General features: G+C 38.8%; 1 protein-coding gene and 1 long non-coding RNA gene across 2 annotated transcripts in view; both read right to left on the reverse strand.

Annotated features, from left to right (window-relative positions):
* Positions 1–857: 857 nt before the first annotated feature.
* On the reverse strand, positions 858–4,386 carry LOC126009016 (uncharacterized). The gene is made up of 2 exons (XR_007495875.1): positions 3,754–4,386; positions 858–3,718 (listed from the first exon to the last, which is right to left on the reverse strand). It is a non-coding gene; the product is annotated as an uncharacterized LOC126009016 (long non-coding RNA).
* A 2,447-nt stretch (positions 4,387–6,833) lies between these two features.
* BMPR2 (bone morphogenetic protein receptor type 2) overlaps positions 6,834–27,199 on the reverse strand; it is a 162,731-nt gene continuing 142,365 nt past the window's right edge. Inside the window, exons 11-13 of the mRNA XM_049773176.1 lie at positions 14,811–14,983; positions 11,065–12,344; positions 6,834–8,798 (exon numbers count right to left, since the gene is read on the reverse strand). Of these exons, the coding sequence (XP_049629133.1) occupies positions 8,548–8,798; positions 11,065–12,344; positions 14,811–14,983 (1,704 nt within the window). The 3' untranslated portion in view covers positions 6,834–8,547. The remainder of the gene's footprint in view (positions 8,799–11,064; positions 12,345–14,810; positions 14,984–27,199) is intronic.

The following is a 27,199-nucleotide window of genomic DNA, read 5'->3' on the forward strand; positions in this document are numbered from 1 at the left end:
AAGATAGGGATACTGATATGTTGTGTATGTAAACATTTTATGGGATTATGTTACTGACCCTACCCTGATCGGTGATTGTGCCCTACCCTAGGGTGTGACCTGATTCTGCCCCCACCCTAGGGTAGTACCTGATTCTGCTTCCACCATTGGGAGGTATCTGATCCCACCATTGGGTGGTACCTGATTCTGGGGGCTAAAAACAAGAGCCTGTGGAAGGCGAAGGGCTTTTTGGCTGGAACTGATGCCGAGATGTTGGACTTCAGTCTTGTCCACTAAATAAAGCTAATATTTCCACAAGCCTGACTGTCTGTGAGCTGTTTACATGCCATTTCACCTCAGAATCGCTGGCAGACGCGTGCTCCGAGCTGGAGGGGAAAGACCTCATCCTCCATCCCTCCATCAGTCAACCTCTTCAGGGGCTGTCTTGCAACAATGATATAAATTTAGCAGAATTTTCTTTTGTTTTTGTTTTTGGGCCACACCCGGTGGCTCTCAGGGGTTACTATCTACTCAGAAATAGCTCCTGGCAGGCACGGAGTGGGGGGGGGGACATATGGGACACCGGGATTCAAACCAACCACCTTAGGTCCTGGGTCGGCTGCTTGCAAGGCAAACACCGCTGTGCTATCTCTCCGGCCCCAAATTTAGCAGAATTTTAATGAAAATTATCAGTAACATAAATTAACTGACACTATGCCTGGCATATACTACTTAAGTGTTACTGTAACATAAGTTGATTTATAGAAGGTGGGACATTCTGAATAATGTATTCATTTAGTATTCTAGGGGAAAAATGCCTTAAATAATATACTAAGTTATAATTCCTGGTGAGTTCATAAAAATAAGGATACAATAACTTTTGTCATTAATATGATCTTTAATAAATGGAATAATGCACCATTTTACAGCAAGCCATTTTAAACCTAAAGAACTGTCTTAAAATCTCCTTCTCCAATGTCTCTGTATCAATACAATCTTTTTATTTAGGTTTATATATATCAAAGCATTTACTTACAATTATTTCATAGAAAACTCTTTAGTGGCTTAATGTCAGCTTTCCTAGTGGCATCCATAGATAATACAAAAGAAAAGTGATTTGCTTTATTTCATACTCACACTCCATCAAACACAACTTGTACAGCATAGCAAGGTCTCAGACAGCTTATACAAAAGCAAAATAACTGAAAATAATTTTCATAAAGTCATATATGATATCTATCCGCAATGTAAGAGCAAAACACACCAACAAAAGATACCCGTTAACAAGAAAGAGGGTTCTGAGGGGATTGCCATTATTTTTCAGCCTCTCTTACTCCAGAAAAGCATCCTCAGAGAATACTCTGTAGCTCATTTATTTCTCTTGTCCATTCAGAAAAAGCATGGCAGCTACATGTCATGTTTCAGCTACTACAACACCCTACAAGTTAGTGTATTTTACAATTAACCACTTATTTTCATTTGAGAAACTATCAACAAAAAAACTAAGAATGATTCCAGCTTATACAAACACACAATATAATATCCATGGAAACATAACAAGACATATACAAACTGTTTAAATAAATAAAAGTGACCAGAAAAAGAAAAGCCACAGAAGCCAAGCAATTCAGTATTAAACCAGAATCTATTTTTGAATTGCATCTTTTAGCAGTTTAGTTTTCTTTCCTGTTAAGCTTTTTTAAAAAAAAATTGTCTCCCTATTTTATTTAAGAGGATTGATTGGTAATAAGGTAGAGAGCCCGAGACAGAGATGAGTTACAAATAATTTTTCTGTTAGGATTTGAAGTATACTGCATAACAATTTGGAGCTTGAATTTATCTGTTTGAGAGAAAAATTCCATTTGGATCTGACAATGCAATAAATAAGTTACCACAGTTTACCTTCTCAGAAACATCCAAGCTCTTACTAAAGCTTTTATTAGCTTACTTTTAGAAGATAGTTTTATAATGTTTTGTTACCTCGAGAAAATTTTATCCCAGAGGAACTACTTTACCAAAGTCTCCCACTAAAAAACCAAAGTGAAATGATCTGTCCCATCATGTATAATAACCACACTTAATCAAAAAACAGAAATGATTTGATGGTGATGCTTCTAACACTTAGGCCTAAAAATGCTGCAACATGTAGCCTATTAGTTGAGTCATTTTCCCTCTAGTTAATAATTACAAAACCCGGCAAGATTTTATGATTAATGAAATATGATGATGTAAATGAAATCAAATAATAAGATGAAACATTAAATGAACTGTGTGCTACAAACACCATATATATTCAACTGTAACTGTTAACAATTGAAGTTTTTCAATGTTCAATGTGCAAAAAAGATGAAAGGGGCCCTGAGTTTTTAGTATTTATTGTCTGCAGCATCAGTCTAAAACATAAAAATGGTTCTGCAATCTAAATGAAAAAGCTCTGGGAAAACTCATATGCTACCTTTCAGAACATTAAAAAAAATTGTGGTTTAAAATATAGTAATTTGCTTAAAATTTCAATCATAAACTGGAACTCCCTAATTATGAATTATTTCTAATGAGTACTTCTCTCCTAACCAGGTACAGTTACAAATCTGGACTTCAAATTAAATTAAACTAGAAAATAAAGAACATAAAACAGTAACACTACAAACATCACAATGGCCAATTTGGGAAATAACTTTAATATACAGCATAAATTTTTCTGAAGTATTTTCTTTCAAGTGTATCAGTTACAAAATAAAAACATAAATTTTCTTCCATATGCACAAACACTCAACTTGAATCACTTAAAAGTTAAATGAAAATTGCTACAGTCTGGCCCATGAGTCAATACTGTATTTCAAAAGTGGTCTGAAAAATTGGTCATAGATTATTGATGGGTTTGCTGTTAAAATGTAATCATACATTAAAAATATTTGATATAAATAAGAGTACAAAAATGTGTGGTTAAATCATAAGCTAAGCTTGCTGCATTATAGATTAACTTTTTTAATGGCAAAATGATGCACAATTCTGTATTCATGGCTTTTTTAGTTTTAACTGATGATATAAAAATCATAAAATGCAAATTAATTTTATAGAAACTTTTAGGTGATAGAAAACTTAAGGGCTGATTTGCTGACAATTTCATGATTGGATGCATTGTTAAATGCATCTTGGTTTTGAATTTTATCCTATTAAACTATTTAACTGGAGTAATGAATTTGAATAAAACATAATGTTAGGTATTTTAAAATATAATCAATTTAAGTAGTACTGAGGAGAAAATGCTAATATTAAGTAAACCAAGGCAATTTTGACTGAAGAACTGAGATTTAGAAGTTACTAGAGAAAGAAGGTCTGAAGTGTACTGAAAATAACAATGTTGGGAGAAAGGCCAACTAATTTACTAGTGGATAAGAGAAATGAATACAAAAATGAGTGGTGAAAAGCAGAAATAATGAAAACTTGACTGACAGAGAAAATGACAAGTCAGGTAATTAAGGAATAGAAAAGATCCGACACAAAAGTTAGAGGTGTCTGATGAAAAGTATTGGGTTGGTAAGCCAAATGCTACAACTTTCTTTAAATCTGAGAACCTGTCAAAAGCCTTCTTTTGATGATAACATTTGTGTAACAAGCTAAAACAGTCATTTGCCATATTTATTTAATAAAAGTCTATGTAGGAGGGGATCATGCAAGGTAACTTTGGCTAACATTTGCATAAGACAGAATTGTTAATGTTAAAATGCAATTTTAAGTGCTAAAAATCAAACTGATAGTCAAAGGTATGGTTACTTAAAATATCCCAGTCTGAAAAGGACTTTTTTTAAACCATGTACATGGGGCTGGTAAGTTCTAAAATAACAAGCCTAAATAATCAACTAATGTGTGTGCAGATTCTAACTTTAGGAAGATAGCTCGGCAAGTAAATTAATAAAGTAATCTGTAAATAGTTATGTATTTCCAGTATATAAGTGGTTTTAGGTTCAACAAAAGTTTATAAAAGGTTGCATAGAATATAATTTCAATTTCTAGCAGCTACTACCAATAAAATATTCTTTCATAAATATGAAAAGAGCAAAATTTAAAGTATTTTTACCATTTTAAATTACTTTTGATGAATGAGGCTAGAGAAAATGAAAATTTCAATAAATAGCCACAGCCTAACCAGGTATTCAATTTGACTTGAGAAGTCAAACCTATCAATATTTTAAATAAAAATATTTGCCAAATTTTGGAACAATTACCACTGAATACTTGTGTCCTCCTAGTATTCATTAATACCTTCAAATTCAGAACCAAATGTACCTTTTCTGGAACAAGTAGATACATGTAAGGAAGCCACACTAATTGCATTATAAAAATGACAGTTTCCTTATATCCTTCCTAAAACATGCTTAGTTTTTTTTTATAATAGTACATTTTCTAAAGTCCATCAAAGAAGAAATTTCCAAGATGAAATCAAAGGAGTAACAAAATGATAAGTCCATGTGAAATCAACTGCTCCAAATCTAGTGTTGAATCCATTTTTTAAAAAACCAACTCATTTCCCACAAGGCTACTTTTCTTTTTCCCTGAAAATTTACTTTATCTGCAATGAGAACATTAAAAAATAAGAGACGTAGGGGCCGGAGAGGTGGCACTAGAGGTAAGGCATTGCAAGCGCTAGCCTGGGACGGACCGTGGTTCGATCCCCCATCGTCCCCCCAAGCCAGGGGTGATTTCTGAACCCATAGCCAGGAGTAACCCCTGAGTGTCAAATGAGTGTGGCCCAAAAAACAAAAAGAAAACAAAAAGAGAAAGAAGTAAAATAGTTTTTATGGCATATGTGAGATAAAATTTTATCTTGAATCAGTAATTATTCCTTAAGCAACAATCAGCATAGAACAAGTCTACACATCTTAAGTTTGCCTAACTTTTAAAGACATTAAGGTATCTGGTTAGGCTTAAGTACAAGCCATAATTGTGCTAGAATAGAATGACTAAATTTCTTACAAAATGTTAGTACATTACATATCCTATCGCACAGTATATAGGCAGTGTGGTGTATATGAAAGAGATGTGGAGAAAGGCAAAACTAGTTTCAAATCTCAGCTTTATTACTAGATGTGAACTTTGGGTAGATTAGATTCTCTTAGCTTTGGTTTCCTCATCTGTCAAGTGGAGATATGAATTAAAATCTTTATATAACTGTCAAGAGGATGTAAAAAGGCAGAGTATGGATAGCCCAGTATTTAATAGATTAACAAATAGCAAATTTTTCATTCTGTACTTTTCCAAAACTTTTTACACTGATAAATTCCTTACAATTATATATCTTAAAAGGGATACTTTAAAATTATAATTAAATAATTATTTGAACTAACAATTATAATCAAGTTCTTTCAATAATTTAATACTGTCATAATTAAAATAACAGAGAATTACTATTAGACTTTGATAATCTATTATGCCTTTAAGAGGTTTTAGTACTACTGAGGAAAAGAATTTAAAAAAACATGAAATGGTTTCTAATTCAAAAGAACAAAATACAAAATTTTGTGATAACTATTAGCCTTAAGAAAGATATTAAAAAAAAAACCCGAAACATTTATCATTAGATGAATAAAATTAGCAAATAATTTGCTACTTAGTAATTTGTTTGCTTTTGTATTATAGATTCTAAAGTAAAACTGATACACAATTTAAAATGTATTAAGATTATCTAAATTTTTAATTCTACTTTTTTAAGAGTACACTAAAAACTGAAAGAAGATGATAAATAGTTGTATTAAGCATGCTTCATGAAGTGGAATTTAAAAAATTTACCATATAAATTTTTGCAAGTAGTTTTGGATTATACACAAAAAACATTGAAAAAAATTATAATTATCTGGCCTGAAAACAAAGTACAGTAGGATATAATAGAGTTCCTCTTTCGTTAAGAAATAAATGAGGGGCCGGGCGGTGGCGCTGGAGGTAAGGTGCCTGCCTTGCCTGCGCTAGCCTAGGACGGACCGCGGTTCGATCCCCCGGCGTCCCATATGGTCCCCCAAGAAGCCAGGAACAACTTCTGAGCGCATAGCCAGGAGTAACCCCTGAGCGTCACCGGGTGTGGCCCAAAAACCAAAAAAAAAAAAAAAAAAAAAAAAAAAAAAAATAAATGAAAAGAAAAAGTAAAAACAAAACAAAAAAAAAGAAATAAATGAATTATACCTCAAATGTTCATTTATTCTCAATGCTTCAAATTGGAGAAGGAATATAATTTATTTGACCACTGATGTCCTACAATAAAAACAATATCCTGAAATACAACTGAAAGTCAGAAGCAAGAGAACTAAATACAATTTCCTGGGAATGAGATAAGCAACTTGCTAAAGAAAATAATAAAAAGATTTTATGATAAGGGTATGAATCAAGATAAGGACTAAGAAGACAGAAAAGGTAGAAATCCTAGGCACTGGTAAAATCATTCTAACCATTCAAAACTGTATTTAGTAATCTATGTGTGGTTCCATCTAAATCATAACGATATAGAAAATGTCAAAACAAAAGAAAGCTGATATGTAAATCAGCCACAGGTATACCGGATAGCAAATGAGGAAGGCTAAACCACGAAAGTAGAAATATGCCCAAAAATATTATTTAAGAAATAAAAACTTAAATCAGGAAGTTGGGTTTTTGTGTTTTCCTCTTAGCCTTTAAAAAAAAAAATTAAAAGTCTTATTAGAACTTAGGTAAGATCTGGGAAGTACTAAGTATCTGAAAGGAAAATTATCCCAAGAGTGCTATCATTATTATTTGCAGATTGATGAAAATGTGTGGCTACTAAAAGGTCCCTTACTTTACAGAAAGTGCTTTATTTAAGAAAAAAAATGCAGAGGTTGTCATTTCAAAATATATTAATGAAAGAAGCGAAGGAAGCCTTAAAAAGTCAAATTTCAGGGATATGTTATCACAGAAAGATAAAAATCTAATGAATAGATGTTGCTTACATATTAAAGAATATGTGAACAGCTGGCAAGAGGAGACATTATGAAAACAGGATTAGTGGAGAAATCCAGTTTTGAAAACAGAGTTAAATCTCAGTCTGCTGAGAAAAACAAATGGTTGGCAGCAACCCTCTCTTCAATAGAGATTCAGCATGCCGGCTGAATGATTTTTCCACACAGTGTTTTAGGTCACGGGAAGAATCATTTTCAGATAAAGTCACTAGGCTTTGCTTGGGAAAAGAATACAAAGACAAAACAGGTTCAAAACTATGAATTACTTTTGAAGTTTCTTTTTTTAAACAGGCAATGTGGGGCCAGAGCAATACAGTGGTAGGGCATTTGCCTGCACATGGTCGACCTGGATTCAATCCTGGACATCCCATGTGATCTCCCAAGCCTCTGTCAGGAGGGATTCCTGAATGCTGAGCCAGGAGTAACCTCTGAGTATTGCCACTGTGGCCCCAAAACAAAACAAAACAAAAAACCCAAAGATGGCCTACTCAGATAATGAAGGCTTTAACACTTATTGTCTTCATTATCTATTTAAAAATTTCATATAAGTATATTTTTAGAAGTCTTCTGATAAAAATGTGCTTCTTAAATAAATGAATATGGAACATCGTCATGTGTACAAAAATAAAATTAAATAAAAAATGTCTATTAACTTATTTTCTCTATGTTGTTCTATGCTCCTTTATAAACTCTAAAATCAGAACCAAATATAATTATCAAAATGCTTGGAAGGAGGGGCCAGGATGTAACTCAGAGGTACAACACATGCCTTGCACGTGTGTGTAAGGTTCTGAGTACTACCACTGGCATAAAAAAAAATGCCTGGAAGTAAATGTTTGATATTTGGAAGGTAAAAAGAAGTAGCATTTTAAATTGGGTTTTGTTCCTTCTGTTAGAGCCCTTTGAGACAGTGTTTCTGCATCCCCCAAAAGGAGAAAACAAGAAATAAGATAGCTACTTTCTCCTGTGCAAAATTCACCGTCATTGAACAGATCTATCGAAAATATGGGGAGAGTGGAGGAAATGTTCATATTATGGAAGAATATATAATATGCTATTAGGAAGAGAGCCTACAAGAAAGCTTATTTCTGGTCTACAGACTATTGCACAGTCAAACAAAATACAAAAGGAAGAATGTCCAACAGAGTATGTTCAAGAACATACAAACAAGCTTGTGCCCAGAAATAAAACATGGATACCAAACACCACTGCAGTCAAACCTGTCTTGATTTGCTTCTGTTTTAATGACCTTTAGAAACTGGTCCAAACTGATTATCAGCATACAATGTTTTTGCTTTTTATCTTAAAAAAATATTTTGAGACCACTTTTGATACACACACACATATAATTCCGTGGTCATAACAGACAAGTATAACTTTAGCGAGACTAAACAAAAGTGCAAAACATAAAAAAAATTAAAAAATATGGAAGCATACGCTAAATTTTTCTGCATAGCTGAAATCTATTTAAAGCAAGTCCTTGTTGCAGGGATTGGAGAGGGGACTGAGGAAGAAAAGCAGTTTTGTTTCGTTTTGTTTTTAAAAATGTCTTCTGCACATTTAAATGATGCAAAAAATAATTTCACTTCAAAGGCTTGAAAACATGTCACAGACAGTTCATTCCCATATCTTTCGACACCATGGTGGTGGCAGTGCCTCCTTCTGCCAGGTACACAGCAGTGCTGGACTTAGAGTGAGAAGCCTTGTCGCCGCCATTGTTGTTGACCTCACAGTCCAGCGGCTCTGTAGAGATGACCCAAGTGGAGGGACGCCATCGCTTCAGAGAATAGGGTGTTTTCACACGTTTTTTGATCTTTTCACCAGATCCTGATTTGCCATCTTGTATCAACTCGCCAACTGAAAGAAAAAGTAGAGAAAATTAGAGTGGAGGGAAAAAAAGTAAGAAAAAAAAGCAGGGAAAATATATGGAAAACAACAATGAAAAAAAGAATCAGGGTTGTTAACCTTCTAGCAGAAATCAATTTCAGGGATGGGAGCAAACGAACATTCTCTGAAATTCATGATGCCAGGCAACATGTTGCTAAGTAAACTTAATTAAAATTTTTGAGATTCTTTTTTGTTTGCTTGTTTTTGGGCCACACCCAGGGCACTCAGAGGTTATTCCTGGCTCTGTGCTCAGAAATCACTTGTGGCAGGCTTGGGAATTATATGGAATACTGGGGATCAAACCAGCATCACCTGCAAGCAAGCCAAAAGCCCTACAGCTGTGCTATGGCTCTGGCCCCAATATTTTTGAGATTCTTGAAACCTAATTATTCTCTAAGACAAAGAAGAAAAAATTGTATAAGACAATTGTATAAACTGTATACAAATTGTATATAAAATTGTATAAAACAATTGTATAAATTGTTACAAAAATTGTATAAAACATAAAGGCCAAATCAGAGGAGAAAATTTAAAGTTATTGGTTGTGTTCTTAAATCTTTGGTTATCAGCAAAGGTCTTGCAGAATTCACATGATGATTCTATTTAGTGCTCAAAGTGGATCAAAAAAAGAGAAAAATCTGGGCAGGGCCGCACTCAGTGGTTCTCAGGACTTACTCCTGGCTCTGTGCTCAGGTATCAGTCCTCGTGAGGTTTCGGGGACTGTACAAGGCAAGCTCCTTTCCTATTGTACTCAGTCCCCAAAGTGTTAATAGCACTGATGTATTATTATTCAGAAGGATATGCAAATGTTAAATATAAATTTCCTAGTTCCCCTTCCCATATTTTAAAAGATGTTTCATTGATCAAAAATTCTGCCAGGAGTAACCCCTGAGCGCTGCCAGGTGTGACCCAAAAACCAAAAACCAAAAAAAAAAAAAAAAAAAAAAAAAAAAAAAAGAATTCTGCCAAATGAACCTTCATTAAGTTCAAAAGACAAACACCTTACCCACCATATTATCTCTCTGGCCCCAGTACATTTTTGAAAGTTGAGTTTCTTCATTCCATTTTGTAATCCTAACATCTATTATTACAAGACTGGTTTGTTTCATTAATGTTATCAGTCTAAAAGTGTATAATGATGGCTGTTAGAGGTTTTGGGGGGAGCTTTCTTTCTTATTTTATGATCTAAACAGTACAAGACACCAAAAATCAAACTATTTTAGTATTGCAGGGTCCAGTGCAGAATATTATAGGAGACCTTTGAAAAAGCTAACACCAAGGAGCTAAGAACTTTATAACCTCCTCACAGTGATGTTTTCTAATTATCTCTTAACTTCTGAAGTGGAGGGTGTGCACGCCTGGCAGTGTGCACCAGGGTGTGCAGGACAAGAACCTCCCTTGCTGGACTATCTTCTGGCCCTACTTCTGAGCTTTTAAGATTTAATCTTAAGTGTATGCCAATAAAATATAAATGTATATATGAAAATTCTCAACAAGCTGTTCATCATTTTACTTAGTCTATTTTTTAAAATAGGGGCCATATCTAGTTGTGGGAGGGAGGTAAGGGGGAGAAAGGGACCAGGGTTGGAACTGCAGGCCTAGTGAACCACACAATTTAGTGCTCAAGTTGGTGCTTCCTACAGGTGCTACTGGGCTGAGAGGGCACCAGAACCATACCCAGTTGTTCGGGGTGGGATAGGTAATCATGATGATGCAGGAGACCAGTCTCAGGGTCTCACACAGGCTAGGCTTTGTTCTACCACTTGAGTTATATCCCTTGTCCCTACTTAAAGCTCTTAAATTGGTGTTGATATTTACTTAATCTTAAGCATTCACAGCAAATTGTGTGAGTTGTATTATAAACCTGCAGCAATGCAAGGTGCACGTTAAATAAGAAATTATCTAACTATTTCAACACTGACTTTTTAGTTATTTACAAGACAATTTTTTTTTCCTTTGGAAAGTCTAATTATGTTTGAGATCCAAACAGATTGTCTTATTTCCAAAGATAATGAAAGTATATAATTGCTAGCTGAAACACAATGTGACTTTATCAAATACAATTTATTTTGGTTTGGGGACCACAACTGGTATTGCTCAGGGATTACTCCTGGCTCTATACTCAGGAATTAAGGCAAGTGGCTTTACATGCAAGTACTATCTCTCCAGCCCTTATGTATTAACTTTAGTGGATATGAAAGACAAGCAGAAAAGATGACACCATATCTCTACTTACATGGCATACCGCTGCCATCTAAGACATTTGTGGCCGAAAGATCCAGAGAATTAGGCCTCTGTGCTCTCCTGGGCTTGGCCGGTGCAGGATCTGCTACTGTGCTTGGAATACCCTGTGGAAGAACCTCTTGCTCTGAACAAGGATTACTGTTGTTGTTATTGGAATTAGTTCGGCCTCCTTCCAGGGGCCGGTCCCTCCTGTCCACAAGACGATCCAGAACAGCTTCATCATGGCCAGCCTGCTGTTCTCGTCTCAGTAAAGGTTCGTGTTCATCGGGACTGGAATTAATATTGAGCCGGGTGTCCTCACCCAAGAACTGATTCTGCAGCATTTCTTGTGATCTATGTGCCCCTGTGTTAGACGTCTGGCCTGTTGGTACTGCCCCATTGGCATACTGGATGGTGGCAGCCATAGAGTTCACCGTGTGGTTTCTGCCAGCCACACCGTTCATGGTGACTGTCACAACATGAGGTTCTGCAGCATTGATTGTGTTCATCTTGGCAACTCCAGTTTCTACCTGTTTCAAGTTTGATTTGTGCTTGCTGCCAAATTTCAGCCTGGGCTCCTTGGTTGAGTTTTTGGTGTTCAAAGGCAAACTTGTAGGTCTCTTAGGAAGGTTCTGCTGTTTGGGAAGAGGGTAGATTTGAGCAGGTGGAACATCGGGAATTAAACAGGCTTGACCATTGGCAGCGTGTGTAAAGTCCTGCTGTCCAGTGGCTTCTACTGCCAGCTTTATGAGTGGATAAAGCAAACTAGAACTGGTACTGCTCAGGGGGTCTGGCCCACTAAACTGCTTAAGAGAATGTTCCATGAGATTCTCGTCAGAACTTTCCTTGAGGTTCTTATCAACTTCTTTTGGGTCCAGCTTGTTCGTCTCCAAGTCTTCTTCTGTCAGTTGTAAGCAGACTGGGGTTGGCCCCACTGGCTGTAAGATATTCGTGGCGTGGAGGTTTGTTTCGTCTGGATATGGCATCTCAGATATGGTGGTCATACCAGTACTTGGAGTGAGACCAGTGGTGTTGGTGGTGGTTGTGTTTGTGGACAGGCTGGTGACACTGGTTTCAGGGCTGGGGATTCGAGCTTGTGCTTGCTGCCTTTCATAGTTAATGGAATTTCGGTTTTTCTCCCCCAGAGTCAAAGGGGTGCTGGACATCGAATGCTCAGAGGAGATATTCTTCACAATGCTGTCAGTGTGGTGGATAGAGTCTTCAATGTACGAGGAAGAAGAATAATCTGGATAAGGTCCAATCTTTGGCACACGCCTACTGTGTGACAGGTTGCTTAAAGAAAGAAGGAAAAAAGGCATCACACTGAGAATATACATTTATGATAAACCAAATCTCCAAGCTAAACACTTACCATGTTCAAGCCTGAAATGTGTTTGTTATGGTTGTGGAGGTCATACCTATAAGTGCCTGGGCTCACTTGGGCCGTATTTACGAATGTTGGAATTAATTCGGTCTCCAGGGGGTCGATCCCTCCTGACCACAAAATGATCCAGAACAGCTTCATTGTGGCTTCATGTTGGGGCAAGGGGCAGGGATGACAATGAAGTGCCAGGGACTGAACCTAGTACGGCCTCACACACGCAAGGTATGTGCTCTACTTAAACCACATTGTTTTTTCTGAAATGCTTTTATAAATTCCCAATCTATATCATTCTAGACAAAAATATTTTATTTAAAGATTTTGTCTGTTTGTTTGTTAAGCCACACCCAGCAGAACTCAGGAATTACTCCTGGCTCAGGGGACCATATGGGATGCCAGGGATCAAACCCGCATCCATCCTGGGTCAGCGCATGAAAGGCAAACGCCCTATCACTGTGCTACCACTCTGCCCCCTAAAAAGTTTTACATGTATTAGAAAAAATAAAAATTTTCTATTCTCTCTCCCTCTTCTTCCCTCTCTCTCTCACCCTCTCTCCCTTTCTTCCTCTCCTTTCTCTCCCTCCTTCCTTCCCCATCTCTCCCCCTTCCTCTCCCCTCTCCCTATTCTCTCTCCCTTTCCTTCCTCTGTCCTCTTTCTCTATTTCTCTCTCTTCTCTCTCTCTCTCCTTCCTTTCTCCCTCCCTCCCTCCCCACTCCCCTTCTCCCTCCCTCTCTCTCTCTCTCTCTCATCCCTTGATTCTGGGGCAGTATAATTTAAAAAAAGAAAAAGAAAAAGAAAAAGAAAAAAAAACTGTCTGCACCGACTTTTCCTCCTGAACATGGTTACAAATAAGAACCAGAAATTTCTCAAATGTTAAGATTTTGGTCCTTACCCAGATCAGTCCTTGCATGGCACCATGGGTGACAAGGATTGAACCTCAGTCAGTCACCTGCAAGGCAAGTGCTCTACCCACTGTATTATTTATCCTGACCTTGAGATTTTTTTTTTTTTTTGTTTTTGGGCCACACCCTGTGACGCTCAGGGGTTACTCCTAGCTATGTGCTCAGAAGTTGCTCCTGGCTTCTTGGGGGACCATATGGGACGCCGGGGGATCGAACCGCAGTCCGTCCTAGGCTAGCGCAGGCAAGGCAGGCACCTTACCTCCAGCGCCACCGCCCGGCCCGACCTTGAGATTTTTTTAAATTTTATTTTGGAACCAAAAATTACAGATCTAACACAGAAGCATTTCGAAAACTAATTTCTAAATGTAATGGAAAGACTTTATGATTTTTTTTCTTTTGAGAAATAATAAATAAGGGGAAGACCATACCAATTGGTATACAGGACTTATTTCTAGCTTGTGCTTGGGTGGGGGGGTCACTCCTGGTAGTTATTAGGGAACACATGTGGTACTTGGGATGGAACTGGGGTTGACTACACACAAGATAAGTACCTTAACACTTATATTATACTCATGTTCATGAATTGCTTTCTTGTAAAACCAGTAGTAAGAAAGAGCACTGAACAAGAAGCAGGGAGACCTGTGAAACACTTACTGCTATGCAACTTCACAGTTCTAGATCCTTGAAAAATATCAGCCAGGCCAGAGTGATATGCAGTGGGAAGGGAATTTGTGTTGCAAATGGCCAACCTGGATTTGATTTGATCCCTGGCATCCCATATGGTCACCCAAACCCATATCCCCCAAAAGGAAAAAAAAAACCCACAGCAGCAACAAAAGGTGGGAGGGAAAATGACAACCCAAAAACAACAAGTGCAAGTACTTAAATAAAAGTTTTGGTTCTAGGAACACGCCTGGTTATGCTCAAGAACTGCTATTCTGCACTAAAGAATCAATCCTATGGACTCAGGGGACCAGATGCGGTGCTGGAGATTAAACCCAGGTCAGCCACGTACAAGGCAAACCCCCTGCCTACCAAGCTTTTGGAACTCTGAAAATACAGAATTAGTTTATAATTGTAGGAAACCTGGAATACTAATAGAGAAAAAATTAAGTACTTTGACCACAGAAATCTTTATTAAGAGCATGAATAATTAAGAAAAATCACCATTAGACAGTTTAAATTCATAGCTGTGTTATTAGGCTAATTAAGAGTAACTTCTTCCCTGTTCTCTAGGTCAGTTTTCACTACTGACTCATGGTGCCAAACCCCATATTCTTTTTTTTTTTTTGGGGGGGTCACACCCATTTGATGCTTAGGGGTTACTTCTGGCTAAGCGCTCAGAAATTGCCCTTGGCTTGGGGGGACCATATGGGACACTGAGATTCGAACCAACCACCTTTGGTCCTGGATCGGCTGCTTGCAAGGCAAACGCCGCTGTGCTATCTCTCCGGGCCTGAACCCCATATTCTTACCGTTCATTCTGCATAGCAGTTGACATTGGATTGACTGTTGGGCTCACAGACTTGTTTCTTTCCCATATCATCATGAGCTCAGCCATCCTTTCCTCCGCACACTGCGCAGTAAGCCGAGCTTCTGCATCTTGATCCCAACAGTCTTCGATTGTCTCCTTAAGCGACCTCACAGCCTGTGAGAGCACATATCAATATTAAAATTTTTATTACTAATTTTAAATTTGGGGGAGCTCTGTTTTGGGGCCATATCCAGTGTGTTCAAAGCTCACTCCTGCTCTGCACTGTGGAATCACTCCTTAGTTTGGGGAAGACACATGGGGTCCTGGGGATGAAAGCTGAGTCAGCTGCATGCAAGGCAAGTACCTTCCTTGCTGTACTCCAGGGCATAGTGTGGCTTTTTCAAAATGTATTTTTAAATGACAAGAAGAGAAAAAACAGTATTTTATATAACTATTTTAAAGCATTTTAGATGTAAATAGGCAGAATTAAATCCTTGAAAAAGTACTCCTGAAAATAAGCAATGTAATACTTCCACATTTCTTTGAGGCCACAGATCTACCCTAGTTGACTTGTGGCACTGTTGTTTCAATCAATAACCATAAGTCCCAGTTCAAAGCAAGTGTTCATTTTGTTTTGTTTTGTCTTTGAGTCATGCCTGACAGTACTCAAAGTTTATTCCTGGGTTCTCCTGGCAAGGTTCAGGAGAACTTATGCATTGTTAGGGATGCAGGTGCCCTACTTGCTGTACTATCACTCTAGCCTCAATAAGTACTACTTTTTTTTGGGGGGGGGGGCACACCCAGCGGTGCTCAGGGGTCACTCCTGGCTGTCTGCTCAGAAATAGCTCCTGGCAGGCACGGGGGACCATATGGGACACCGGGATTCGAACCAACCACCTTTGGTCCTGGATCGGCTGCTTGCAAGGCAAACGCTGCTGTGCTATCTCTCCGGGCCCAATAAGTGCTACTTCTGATGGAATTTTGGTACCATGCTACCTTCAAATTCTAGATTTTCTTCTCTTTGACTGCTGGTGATAAATGTTTAATTTCCAGTGTTAAAACTTGAAGATTTGAGGAGATAACAACAGGGGTAGGATATTTGTCTGCATGTAGCCAACCAGCTTTGATTCCTAGCATCCCATTTAGTCCCTGACAGTGGTTGGCTGAGAATCATTAGGAGTGGCTCCTAAGTCTCCTGAACACTGTTGGTAGAGCCTCCACACTGCACAAAAAGGTTTTTTTTTACTTATATTTTTACACTGTGATTTACAGAATTGTTTATAATGCAGTTGTTTCAGGAATTTCAGTGTTTCAACACCAATGCCACCACTTGTGTTACTTTCCTTTCATCATGTCACCAGTTTCTCATCGCGCCCCCCAAGCCTACCCCCTTAACAGGCACCAACAAATTGACTTGATATTGCTTGTTACAACAAAATGGCAAATAAAAGTATTGGAAAATAAGATACTAAAGTTAAAAAATTGTTTTTCAGATTTTAAAGTTTGGGGATTTTGTTTGTAGTATGCTTTAAGTTTTAAGTGTTTCACCTGCTCTGATACACTCCTGTGATCTTATAAAACTTTCCTAACAGTAGGTGAGAGGAATCAGACATTACAAGGGTAATGCCTTGCCTTACATGTGACTAGGTTCAGTTTGACCCCTGGCACAACATATGGTCCCCAAGCACCAGGATCACACTGAACACAGAGCCAAGATTAGTCCCTGAGTACCCCGGGGCATGGTTTCCCAAAATCCAAAAAGAACAATGAAAAAAAGAGAAAGAAAGAAAAGGGAAGAGACAGGCTACTATAATTAGCCAATAAAAACATAAATTCAGATAACCAACAAATTTTGTAATTTTAGTTCATATAATATTGAATCTAAATCTAGATTATTTTATCTTTCAAGCCTAGTTCATGTTAAAGTATTTGTTAGCAATCGTCATATTCTTCTCCACTTTTTCTTCTATTTTGTTTTTTGTTTGTTTTTGGGACACACCAGGCGGCACTCAAGGGTTACTTGTGGCAGACTCAGGGGACCATATGGAAAAATGGGATTAAATCCAGGTAAGCCTACCGGATTTAATGTGCAAGGCAAATGCCCTACTTGCTGTGGTATTGCTCCAGTTGCACTTTTTCTTGTTAAATAACTTCAAACTCGTTTTTCCACTGTTTAACTTGTTTAACTGTTTTTTTGCTCTTCAATTTTAACTCTTTTATTTTCATTATTATAAGTTGTATTTGCCAACCAAAACAAAATTACATTGCAAATAACTAATAAAACAGAAAACCACATTTTCAAATACTTGGAAATTAAACAATGTACTTCTATGAACAAAAAAAAAAAAATTCCCAAGACAGTTGAAAAATATTTTGAATGAAGTTTAGAAAGAAATGAATAGTACTGCATGCCTCTAGCCCTGAGTAATGAATTTAGATCTATTTACATCATTTCTCTGCTACTGAAATGTCTATGACCCTGAACCAATATCTTTATGTTTACTGTTAATCCATCTTCTCATTCCCTCTTGCACTTCTCTTTCCTTGGTATATGCACTCCTGTGATCCAGGGTCAAGAATTCGCCTTTTTTCATATCTTAAAATGCATTTCAACTGGGAAATTATAAAGCTGGGATTTCCCAAACCTCAGGTACATAAGGACCACTCCCAGAGCTTCTCACCCAGATATATGGCCAGAAAGTTCTGCTCAAGTCCAGTTGGTAAGTAAGGTTCTCTTTGGCCTCTCCCTTCTGGCTTATACAGTTTCTGATGACAAATTTTATGTGGATAGTCTTATGTGAAACCTCTTTTATGACTATTTGCTTTTTGATTACTTCTTTTTAGGATTGTTTCTGTTTTAATTTTTTGCCATTTGTAATTATAAGGTACTTGGTATACATCTGCTTGGATTTGCTTTGTTGGTACTCTGGGTGTCTAGTTCTGTTATCTGCTTGAGAAAATTCTTGGTTATTATTTCTGCAAATAGAATTTGTGCAGTAACCATGAAGTTGTGGTTGTGAGTGCCTGGGATTGACTGCAGTTTCTCAGTAAAGCATACCTGGTGAAAACTTGGAGATTCTCCGTTTCAAGACACAAGATCCTCTTGTGGCATTTAGTTTGACTATGACCAGGCATTGAATAAAGATTCAAATGTCAGACCACTCATCATGTAAGGCAAGCTCGATGAGTCCACGTGTTCTTCAGTGTTGGGCAGACATTTGGCTACCACAGTTATGTAACCTGAGGTCCTGGAGAACCCATGGCAGATTTAGGAGAAACTGGGGGAACGGTTCGGTCTTTGTCACTAACAGTTGAGCACCTTGATGCTGTGCTGACAATGATCCAAAGAAACAGTTCAGTCTCCTTGCCAATGATTACAATTTTTTTCATTTTTCCCCTTCCTCCCTCCCTCCCTCTCTTCTTCCTTTTCTTTTTTCTTTTAATTTTTTATATTTTCTTTATTTATTGATTTGATTGACTATTTGGTTCTTTGGGCCACACCCAGCAGTGCTCAGGGGTTACTCCTGGCTCTGCATTCAGAAATGACCCCTGGCAGGCTGGGGGACCATATGGGATGCTGGGAACCAAACCGGGTCCCTCCCGGGTAAGCCTTGTGCAAGGCAAATGCCCTACCGCTGTGCTATCTCTCTGGCTCCGTTTTCTTCTCTTTCTATCTTCCTTTCTACACTTGACTATGATCTGGGGGGTTGGAGAATGGAGAACCATATACCATGCTGGAGACTCAAACCTTGATTAGCTCTCTAGGCCCTGGTTATGATTTTGAAGATTTGCAGTTGATTTCTGTTCTGAAGGGTCTGACTTGCTTATTGATATCCACTGTGGATTGGCAGGGGCCATGCTTGTCTCCTAGGAGTATGCACTCTAGGTAACTGCCTTTCAGTCCCAGCCAGCTCAGCTATTTACTAGGAATAGGGAATTATCCCCTCGAAGTCTATTACTATGGAGAATGAAACCTAATAAGGTATTCACCAATACTGTTATCAGTAAGGTTAAGGTAGGTAGTTAATAGGGTACCTGCTACATACTGTATAGTTCCTTCCTTCCTTCCTTCCTTCCTTCCTTCCTTCCTTCCTTCCTTCCTTCCTTCCTTCCTTCCTTCCTTCCTTCCTTCCTTCCTTTCTCTCTCTCTTTCCTTCCTTCCTTCCTTCCTTCCTTCCTTCCTTCCTTCCTTCCTTCCTTCCTTCCTTCCTTCCTTCCTTTCTTTCTTTCTTTCTTTCTTTCTTTCTTTCTTTCTTTCTTTCTTTCTTTCTTTCTTTCTTTCTTTCTTTCTTTCTCCCCCTTCCTTCCTTCCTCCCTCCCTCCCCTCTCTTTCTTTCTTTTCTTTCTTTCTTTCTTTCTTTCTTTCTTTCTTTCTTTCTTTCTTTCTTTCTTTCTTTCTTTCTTTCTTTCTTTCTTTCTTTCTTTCTTTCTTTCTTTCTTTCTTTCTTTCCTTCCTTCCTTCCTTCCTTCCTCCCCCCTCCCCCCCCTCTCTTTTTCTTTTTTGGTTTTTGGGTCACACCCGGTGGCGCTCAGGGGTTATTCCTGGCTCTGTGCTCAGAAATCACCCCTGGCAGGCTCGGGGACCATCTAAGATGCCGGGATTCGAACTGACGTCCATCCTGTGTTGGTTGTGTGCAAGGCAAATGCCTTGCCACTGTGCTATTGCTCTGGCCTCTGTATAGTTTTCTTGTATCTTGTTCTAGCATTAGCATTAATAATTGTCAGTACCAAAAGTTTAGTGCAACCCTCTCTACCAGGATAAAGTCAGTGATAAACTTTTTCTTCCTGCTGGGGCTCCTTTCTTGGCAAGAGGACTTTCCCACTTCTCTTGGGTGAGCACCATATCCACTGCTGGGGGACTTTGTTCATCTATATTTCGGGATGTTTTCTACATAGATGTGTGCACATTTGGTGGGAGATCTGCTGTGACTGCAGGAGGCCAAGTCCACCAATATGACCAACTTAGCCCTATTACCAACCTTTATTTTTCAAATGAATAATTACTGAATAGCTGCATTGTAGACAAATTTTAATTAGGTATTTTCTATTTTCTCATAATTATATTCAAGATATGGGGTTTGGACAGTAGATCACTTAAAAGATGCTGTTCTTCTTATTGCATCTTCTCCTGTACTGAACAATTTTTTACTGTCCCATTAATAGTGAAGTTAACCTTGAACAAATGATTGAGTCAATGTCTTCCAGGTCTACTTACAATACATAAATTTATCCCTTGCATTTTCTCTTTTATAGTCAATCAATAATTTTTCTATTACAATCAGTGTTCTGGGGAACAGTGCTCAGCCTCTGTAAATATACTGTTTTGCAATCACTTTTCACTCAATACTTTTAGTATTTTTTGTTTGTTTTTGGTTTTTGGGTCACACCTGGCAGTGCTCATCTAGGTGCTTAGGGCTTACTCCTGCCTCTGTTCTCAGAGGTCATTCCTGGCAATGGAATGACCCTTTGGGTCCTTGCAAGTCAGCTGCCTGTAAGTACTTTAGCTAGATAGTTTTAGCTGACCCCTCTTTGACATTTCTTAGCTAGTTTAAAAGAATTGTAAATGGGTTGAGTGCATGCCTTGCACATGAGGGGTTTAAGTTTGACATAGCACATTTACCCAAGCACTGCGAGGAGTGATCCTGGAGCACAAAGTTGGAAGTAGCACCTACGCACTGTCAGATATGTTCCAAAACCTAAATGAAAGAAACCTACAATAGAAATCTAAACAAAGACACAAAACAAGCAATGCAAATACCTCCTAAAAATAAGCAACAGTGCTCAACTTTATTCTCTGTTATTCAGTTGTAGTGCCAGTACAGAGTAGCAAGGAAAAATATACGTGTCATAAGGTTCAGGAAATCTCAGTTGTAGAGAGCCTGCCCCATATAGACACAAAGGTGCAGTTTCAATCCCTGGCAGCACCTCTTAATACCATTTCTCTAGAAGTCTTACAGAGAACTGAAGAGGGTGAGAAGTAATGGGGAAACAAGAAAGGTCCAAGGGCTTCAGGGTACATCAGCTGATGTGCAGATATATAGATAAAGATATAGATACATATAGACCCCCTATCTGTATATCCAAACTACAACCATAGAGTCAACCACACTCAGAACATGAGATCCAAACTACTGTCAAGGTGGCAGACTGAGGGTAGAAGGGAACTTGCTAACACTGGTGAGATTGGTGCTAGAACACTATATGCCTAAAAATCAACAACCAATGACTTTTTAAATCGTGGTTTTTTAATATAAAGATCGTTAGAAAAAGAAAATTGAAATGGTAAATAATTCCCAAGTCACCCAATGGTGATATCTCACTAGTGAAATAGCAGAACTTCTGCAGTACATTTAGAAACCATTTCCCCAAACCAGAAAGCCTGTCTGAACTAACCTTAGTACCTTATTGAGGCTCTGAGAGATAGATAGGTAGAGCATTTGCCTTGCACACAGTTAACCAGAGATCGGTCCCTGGCACCTCTATATGATACCCTGAACCCACCACCGAGAGTGATCCCTGAGTGCAGAGCTAGGAGTAACCCCCAAGTACTGCTGGGTATGGTTCTCCCAATAAAACAAATAAAGCTAAAAAAGTTACTGAAACTGTGAGAGACAACCAAGTGTTTAAAGCACCAAGTAATCACATGAGCAGGATAAATGGCACTGAGACAAGATAGGAGAGCTTTGTATGGCATTTTAATTTTGTACCACCTAGTGGTATGCCCTATTTATATGGGTTGACTATATAAATATGACAACCTATATTACCAAAATTATATTATCTGTTTCTACATGTCTATGAGTTCCCTAAAGACCAATATCAGAAGCCTGCTACATATTACCTAAAGATAGATGGCAGGGAAAGAATGTGGTCATGACTAAAGAATGCACCTTCTTCATTGCTACCTGCAAGGGCAAAATATAACTGAAGGTCACAACAGATAAGTAAAAGTCAGGAAAGAGATGAAGCATGAGAAACTCTGAGGGAATAAGGATTTGAAGAGCAGTCATACAGGGGCCGGAGTGACAGCAAAGCGGTACGGTGTTTGCCTTGCATGCGGCTGACTCGGGAAAGACCCAGGACAAGACCCAGCATCCTATATGGTCCCCCAAGCATGCCAGGAGCAACCACTGAGCATTTCTGGATTGCCCCCCCACCCCTCATAAAAAGAAAAGAAAAGCACTCATATATACTGGAAAATCTAGAAACCACACATAAACAGAAAAGGTCATAAACTGTAATTCTTAAGCTCTGTTATTAAAAATGAAAATCATTACTGTAGATAATTTGGAAATGCATTAAATGAGGATGCATTCCAGGACCAAAATTTGGAGAGGATTGCCATATAATCTCTTTTGTTTCTTTCTTCAAGCATCTAGATTTCTGTAATGGAAGTACAGAGATACTTGGATGGGGGTATAGCATATATACTTTATGTGCTTTGAAGCATGTGAAGTATGTGAAATTGTGCACCTAACACTTTACTAGAGTTGTTTACATACTGTTGAGTAATATTATCTCAATTTTGTTGTTGGGCATCACCCAATGGTGTTCAAGGATTGAAACCAGGACTGTCAGATGCAAACCAGGTGCTTCAGCCCTTTGAGCTTTTTCCCCAGATGCTAAAAGCTCCAGTTTTAAATAAAGAACATCAAATTGCAAAGAAGCAAAAAAATATCAAAGTCACAGAGAGAAAAAAACGAAACAAAATAAAACAAAGAACAAACTATTCAGGAGGCAGTATTGACATTGAAGTCAACAGAAAAAGACTTTATAGGAAGAATCCAAGAATTAAGAAAACCCTAAAAGAGACAGGAAAAAAGAATTTTAAGTAAATAATAGCAATCTGGTCATAGAAATTCTAAAAAGTAATCAAACTAAGAGATAGGAGATAATCCAGCGGGGAGAGTATAAGCCTAACATGCAGCCAAACCTGGTTTGATTCCTGGCCCCATGTCGACCCCAAGCACCACCTGCAGGCCACCAACACAGACAACTCGGCCTCCTTATCCCCTATCCCCGACAACCCAGAGCCAGAGCAGTATAGCGTCCAAAGGCCTTTGAACCACAGCCCAGTTGGCTGAGAATTGCTGGTGGGCAATCTAAGAGAAATAACTGAACCAATCTCCCCAAATTGAAACACTCTAGCCTAAACTAGAACATTACGAGGTGTAGACCAGGGGTGGTGAACACGCGGCTCTCAGCAGCATGCGGCTCCCGGCCAAAATGAATGCGGCTCTTTGCCTCTTCTCATTTGTTTTTGTTTTTGTTTGTTTGGCCACACCTATTTGATGCTCAGGGGTTGGCTAAGCGCTCAGAAATCGCCCCTGGCTTGGGGGGGACCATATGGGACGCCGGGGGATGGAACTGCGGTCCTATCTACGCTAGCGCTTGCAACACAGACACCTTAACTCTAGCACCACCTCGCCGGCCCCAGTCTTCTCGTTATTTTGTATATTGGGGCTCTTTGCCAAGTTGGGACCTCTGAGGAGAGATCTCCGAGCGCAGAGTTCCGCCCCCAGGCTGCGGCATCCCGTCTCCCATCCCTCAGAAACAACTGTGCGGGCCAGCGAGCGGGGACCCGTGTGTCACATGTTGGGTCACATCTTGCCGAGAGTTAGTGTGGAGGACACAGCATACCCTCACCATCACTGCAGGATTTTTACCCTCACTCAAAATGGCAAAATGCAATATGTGTTGAATATATTATTGTTAAAATTAGATGCTTTTGTGTGAGTGAGTGAGTGAGTGTCTGTTTCGGCAGGTCACTGCGTGGTGTGGCTCTCTGACTCTCAGAGAGTTTAAAATTTTGTCTCTTTGTGTCGAACTTGTTCACCACCCCTGGTGTAGACTAAGTAACTAGGCCAAAAATCACTTAATTGTAGTACGCCATATGGGTGTAGTATTATGATTATGTGCTTAACAAAACTGTAAATCATAGAACTTCAATTAAAAAAAGGAAAAATAATGGTACTATGCCAAGATATAACTTATTTTCCTAATGTATATTATATAAGGGAGAAAGAAAGGAAAGTTGTTTTATGGGTTTTTTTCCCCTGCAGATTTTTTGGGGGGTTACTCCTGCCTATGCGCTCAGAAATTGCTCCTACCTTGGGGGACCATATGGGATGCCAGGGGATAGAACAGCTCTCTGTCGTAGGTTAGTGCGTGCAAGGCAAACGCCCTACACTTGTGCCACTGCTCTGGTCCCTTTTTTCTGCAGATTTTATCAAGAAGAGAAAATGCAAAACCTGCAGTAAATATGAAAATAAGGACTAGTTTTTGGAATTCAGGAACATTTATAAGTCTGAATTTAATGAGTGGAGAAAGACTAGAGAGAAAAAAATATTAACAAAGAATTCCACTATTCAAGTGATAACAGACTAAAATAAAACTTAGATAAGAGATATAAAGGCAGTATCTGTAAGCTGCATATATGTATGGGATCTAGTTAACTCATGTCTCACATGTAAAGGGAAGGAGACCAGGAAGCACTGTGAGCATTGTCGAGGCATCTTGGAATGCTTCAGTGTTTGTACCTGGAAGAACAAGGAGAAGTTTATCCCCAACTTAGTACTACTTTAAGCCACAGAAAAAGATATTTTGCCTCAAAGTGAAAGTATAAAGTCTCTTAGAAGAAAAAAAAAAGAGATATAAAGGAAAGGCTTAATAGGAACAAAAAAGATTATTTTAAAAGAGAAAAGGCTGATATTGGCGGGGGACAGATTATTAAATAATCTTTTGAGGGGCACATCCGGTGGCACTCAGGGGTTACTCCTGGCAGGCTACCGGGATCATATGGGATGCCAGGAATCAAACTTGGGTATGTCTGGGGTTGGCTGTGTGCAAGGCAAAAGTCCTACTGCTGTGCTAGCACTCCGGCCCCTATTAAAAAATATTAATCTTAGGATAAGAACTTAAATTTGAAAAAGAGGGACAGGAAAGACAGTATAGGAGATAAGACACATGCCTTGCATGTGGGCCAGCCTTAATTTGAGCACTGCCAAAGGAGTATACTGAGCACAGAGCCAGGAGTAGTATAATCAGGTGTGGTCCAATTCCCCATCCTTCTCCCCACTAAAATATAAAATTTGGAAAAGAAAAATAATATATAATGAAAAGAAGCAGGGCTGGAGTGACTGGACAGTGGGTATGGCATTTGTTTTGCATGTGGCCAAATCCGGGACTGACCTGGCTTCAATCTCTGGCATCCCATATATTTCCCCAAGGCTGTCAGGAGTGATTTCTAAGTGCAGAGCCAGGTGTGAGCATTTGAGCACCACCGGGTGTGCCCCCCCCCACAAAGTGGCATAGTTAAAACAAATTATATATGAACATTTTACATAGGAGAAAAACAAAAAACAAGTTTTGTTGTTGTTGTTCTGTTTTTTGGGGGGGCCACACCTGGCAGTGCTCAGGGGTTACGCCTGGCTCTATGCCCAGAAATCGGTCCTGGCAGGCTCGGGGGACCATATGGGATGCGAGGATTTGAACCACTGTCCTTTTGCATGCAAGTCAAATGCCTTACCTCCATGCTCTGGCCCCACAAGTAAGTTTTTTAATCGGGGTCACTCCTGGAGATGCTCAAGGGCTCTGACGAGGGGCATATTTCATCATGCCGGGTGGAGGGAGGTGGCACATGTGTGGTGCCATACACCAAATCCAGGGCCTTAGCCATGTTAGGCATGTGCTAAGCTCCTATTCCACACTATTTTAAATATAATGTTGGCCTATAAATTTTGCTTTCACATTGGGACCGGAGAGATAGCACAGCGGCGTTTGCCTTGCAAGCAGCCAATCCAGGACCAAAGGTGGTTGGTTCGAATCCCGGTGTCCCATATGGTCCCCCGTGCCTGCCAGGAGCTATTTCTGAGCAGACAGCCAGGAGTAACCCCTGAGCACTGCCGGGTGTGGCCCAAAAACAAAAAACAAACAAACAAAAAATTTTGCTTTCACAAGTTCAAAATATTAAAATAGTACTCAACTGTATTACAGTTTTTACTGTAAAGTCTTTTTCATATTCTGCTGGAGTTTTTTGTTTGTTTGTTTGTTTTTGTCACCCCCAATTGACATTCAGGGCTTATTCCTAGGGGCACTCCTCTGTGCTGGGCACTCAAGCAGGGGAGATATAAGGCAAGCACTTTAATCCCTGGATTCTTTCTCTCTTTCTCTAAATATATATGGAGAAGGAAAAATGTCTTCATGACTCCATTCCTAGGATTAGTATTTTATCATCCAACCCTTAAACTATTTTCAACATGTTCAACTTTATCTGGAAATTATTATTTGCCTCTATAGTGAAAGATTGGTGTTGGTGCCCCTGGCAGGTTTTAAAGCTAATTATTAACATTCTCAGTATTTGGATGTTTAAGCTAATAATCTAAAAAATATTCTTAAATTTCAATGTAACCATGAAACCAAAATGCCTTCTTTTAGAATGCTGTTTCTGATTTTATAAATTGATAGTTGCCATTTTCTACTCTTAGATTGTCAATAGATTGTCAATGCAGATAAGCAGTTCTAGTAAATGCAGCACATTAAATTTAAATGGGTTTACTGGAAATGAACCAAGCATTACTTATCCCTTACTGAGCAACCTAGTCTAAATTGGGAGGAAACATCTTCATGTAAATTTGCTTATGATGCATATGCCGTAGTGTAGGGATGCCAAAAGATGCTTCAAAATAATGAGTCTTACCTGCTCTGGTGAAATAAAATAATTGAAGAATGAAACTGTATATAAAACTTCACAGAGATTTTTTCTAAAAAGATGCTGGATTGTAAGGCCGGCACATCTAATCACTCCCAGGAAGATCCTGCCAGTCACCTGCTGGCAGGGGCCTCTTAGGTTCTGTTCTAGTCACCAGAGCAGGGACGGCAATGGTGGAAGCAATCTTGGGTATGAGTACTTGGTAATGTGTGTTTCTTTGACTGCCTCACACTTGGAAGACTTCAACCTCATTTCAAGCAGAAGCCTTCCTTGAAGATAATCTACTAACAAACGTGCTAAAGAAAATATCCAACCTACATCTGTGTGGAAATATATTCTTTCTAGTCTCTCTCTGTCATACCACTAGAACAGGATGAATATATGCTGATCCCACAAGACAATCTAAAATTATGAAAATACGGAGCCAGAGAGATAGCATGAAGGTAAGGCGTTTGCCTTTCATGCAGAAGGATGGTGGTTCGAATCTCGGCATCCCTTGTGGTCTCCCGTGCATGCCAGGGGCGATTTCTGAGCATAGAGACAGGAGTAAGCCCTGAGTGCTGCCGGGTGTGACCCAAAAACAAAACAAACAAATAAAATTATAACAATACAAAGAAAAACGGTTTAATTCAACTTTTTTATTAAGTCCTACTGAGCTGTGTTCAAGGTTTACTCCTGGC

Source organism: Suncus etruscus, chromosome 5, assembly GCF_024139225.1.
Source record: "Suncus etruscus isolate mSunEtr1 chromosome 5, mSunEtr1.pri.cur, whole genome shotgun sequence".
Taxonomy (NCBI): domain Eukaryota; kingdom Metazoa; phylum Chordata; class Mammalia; order Eulipotyphla; family Soricidae; genus Suncus; species Suncus etruscus.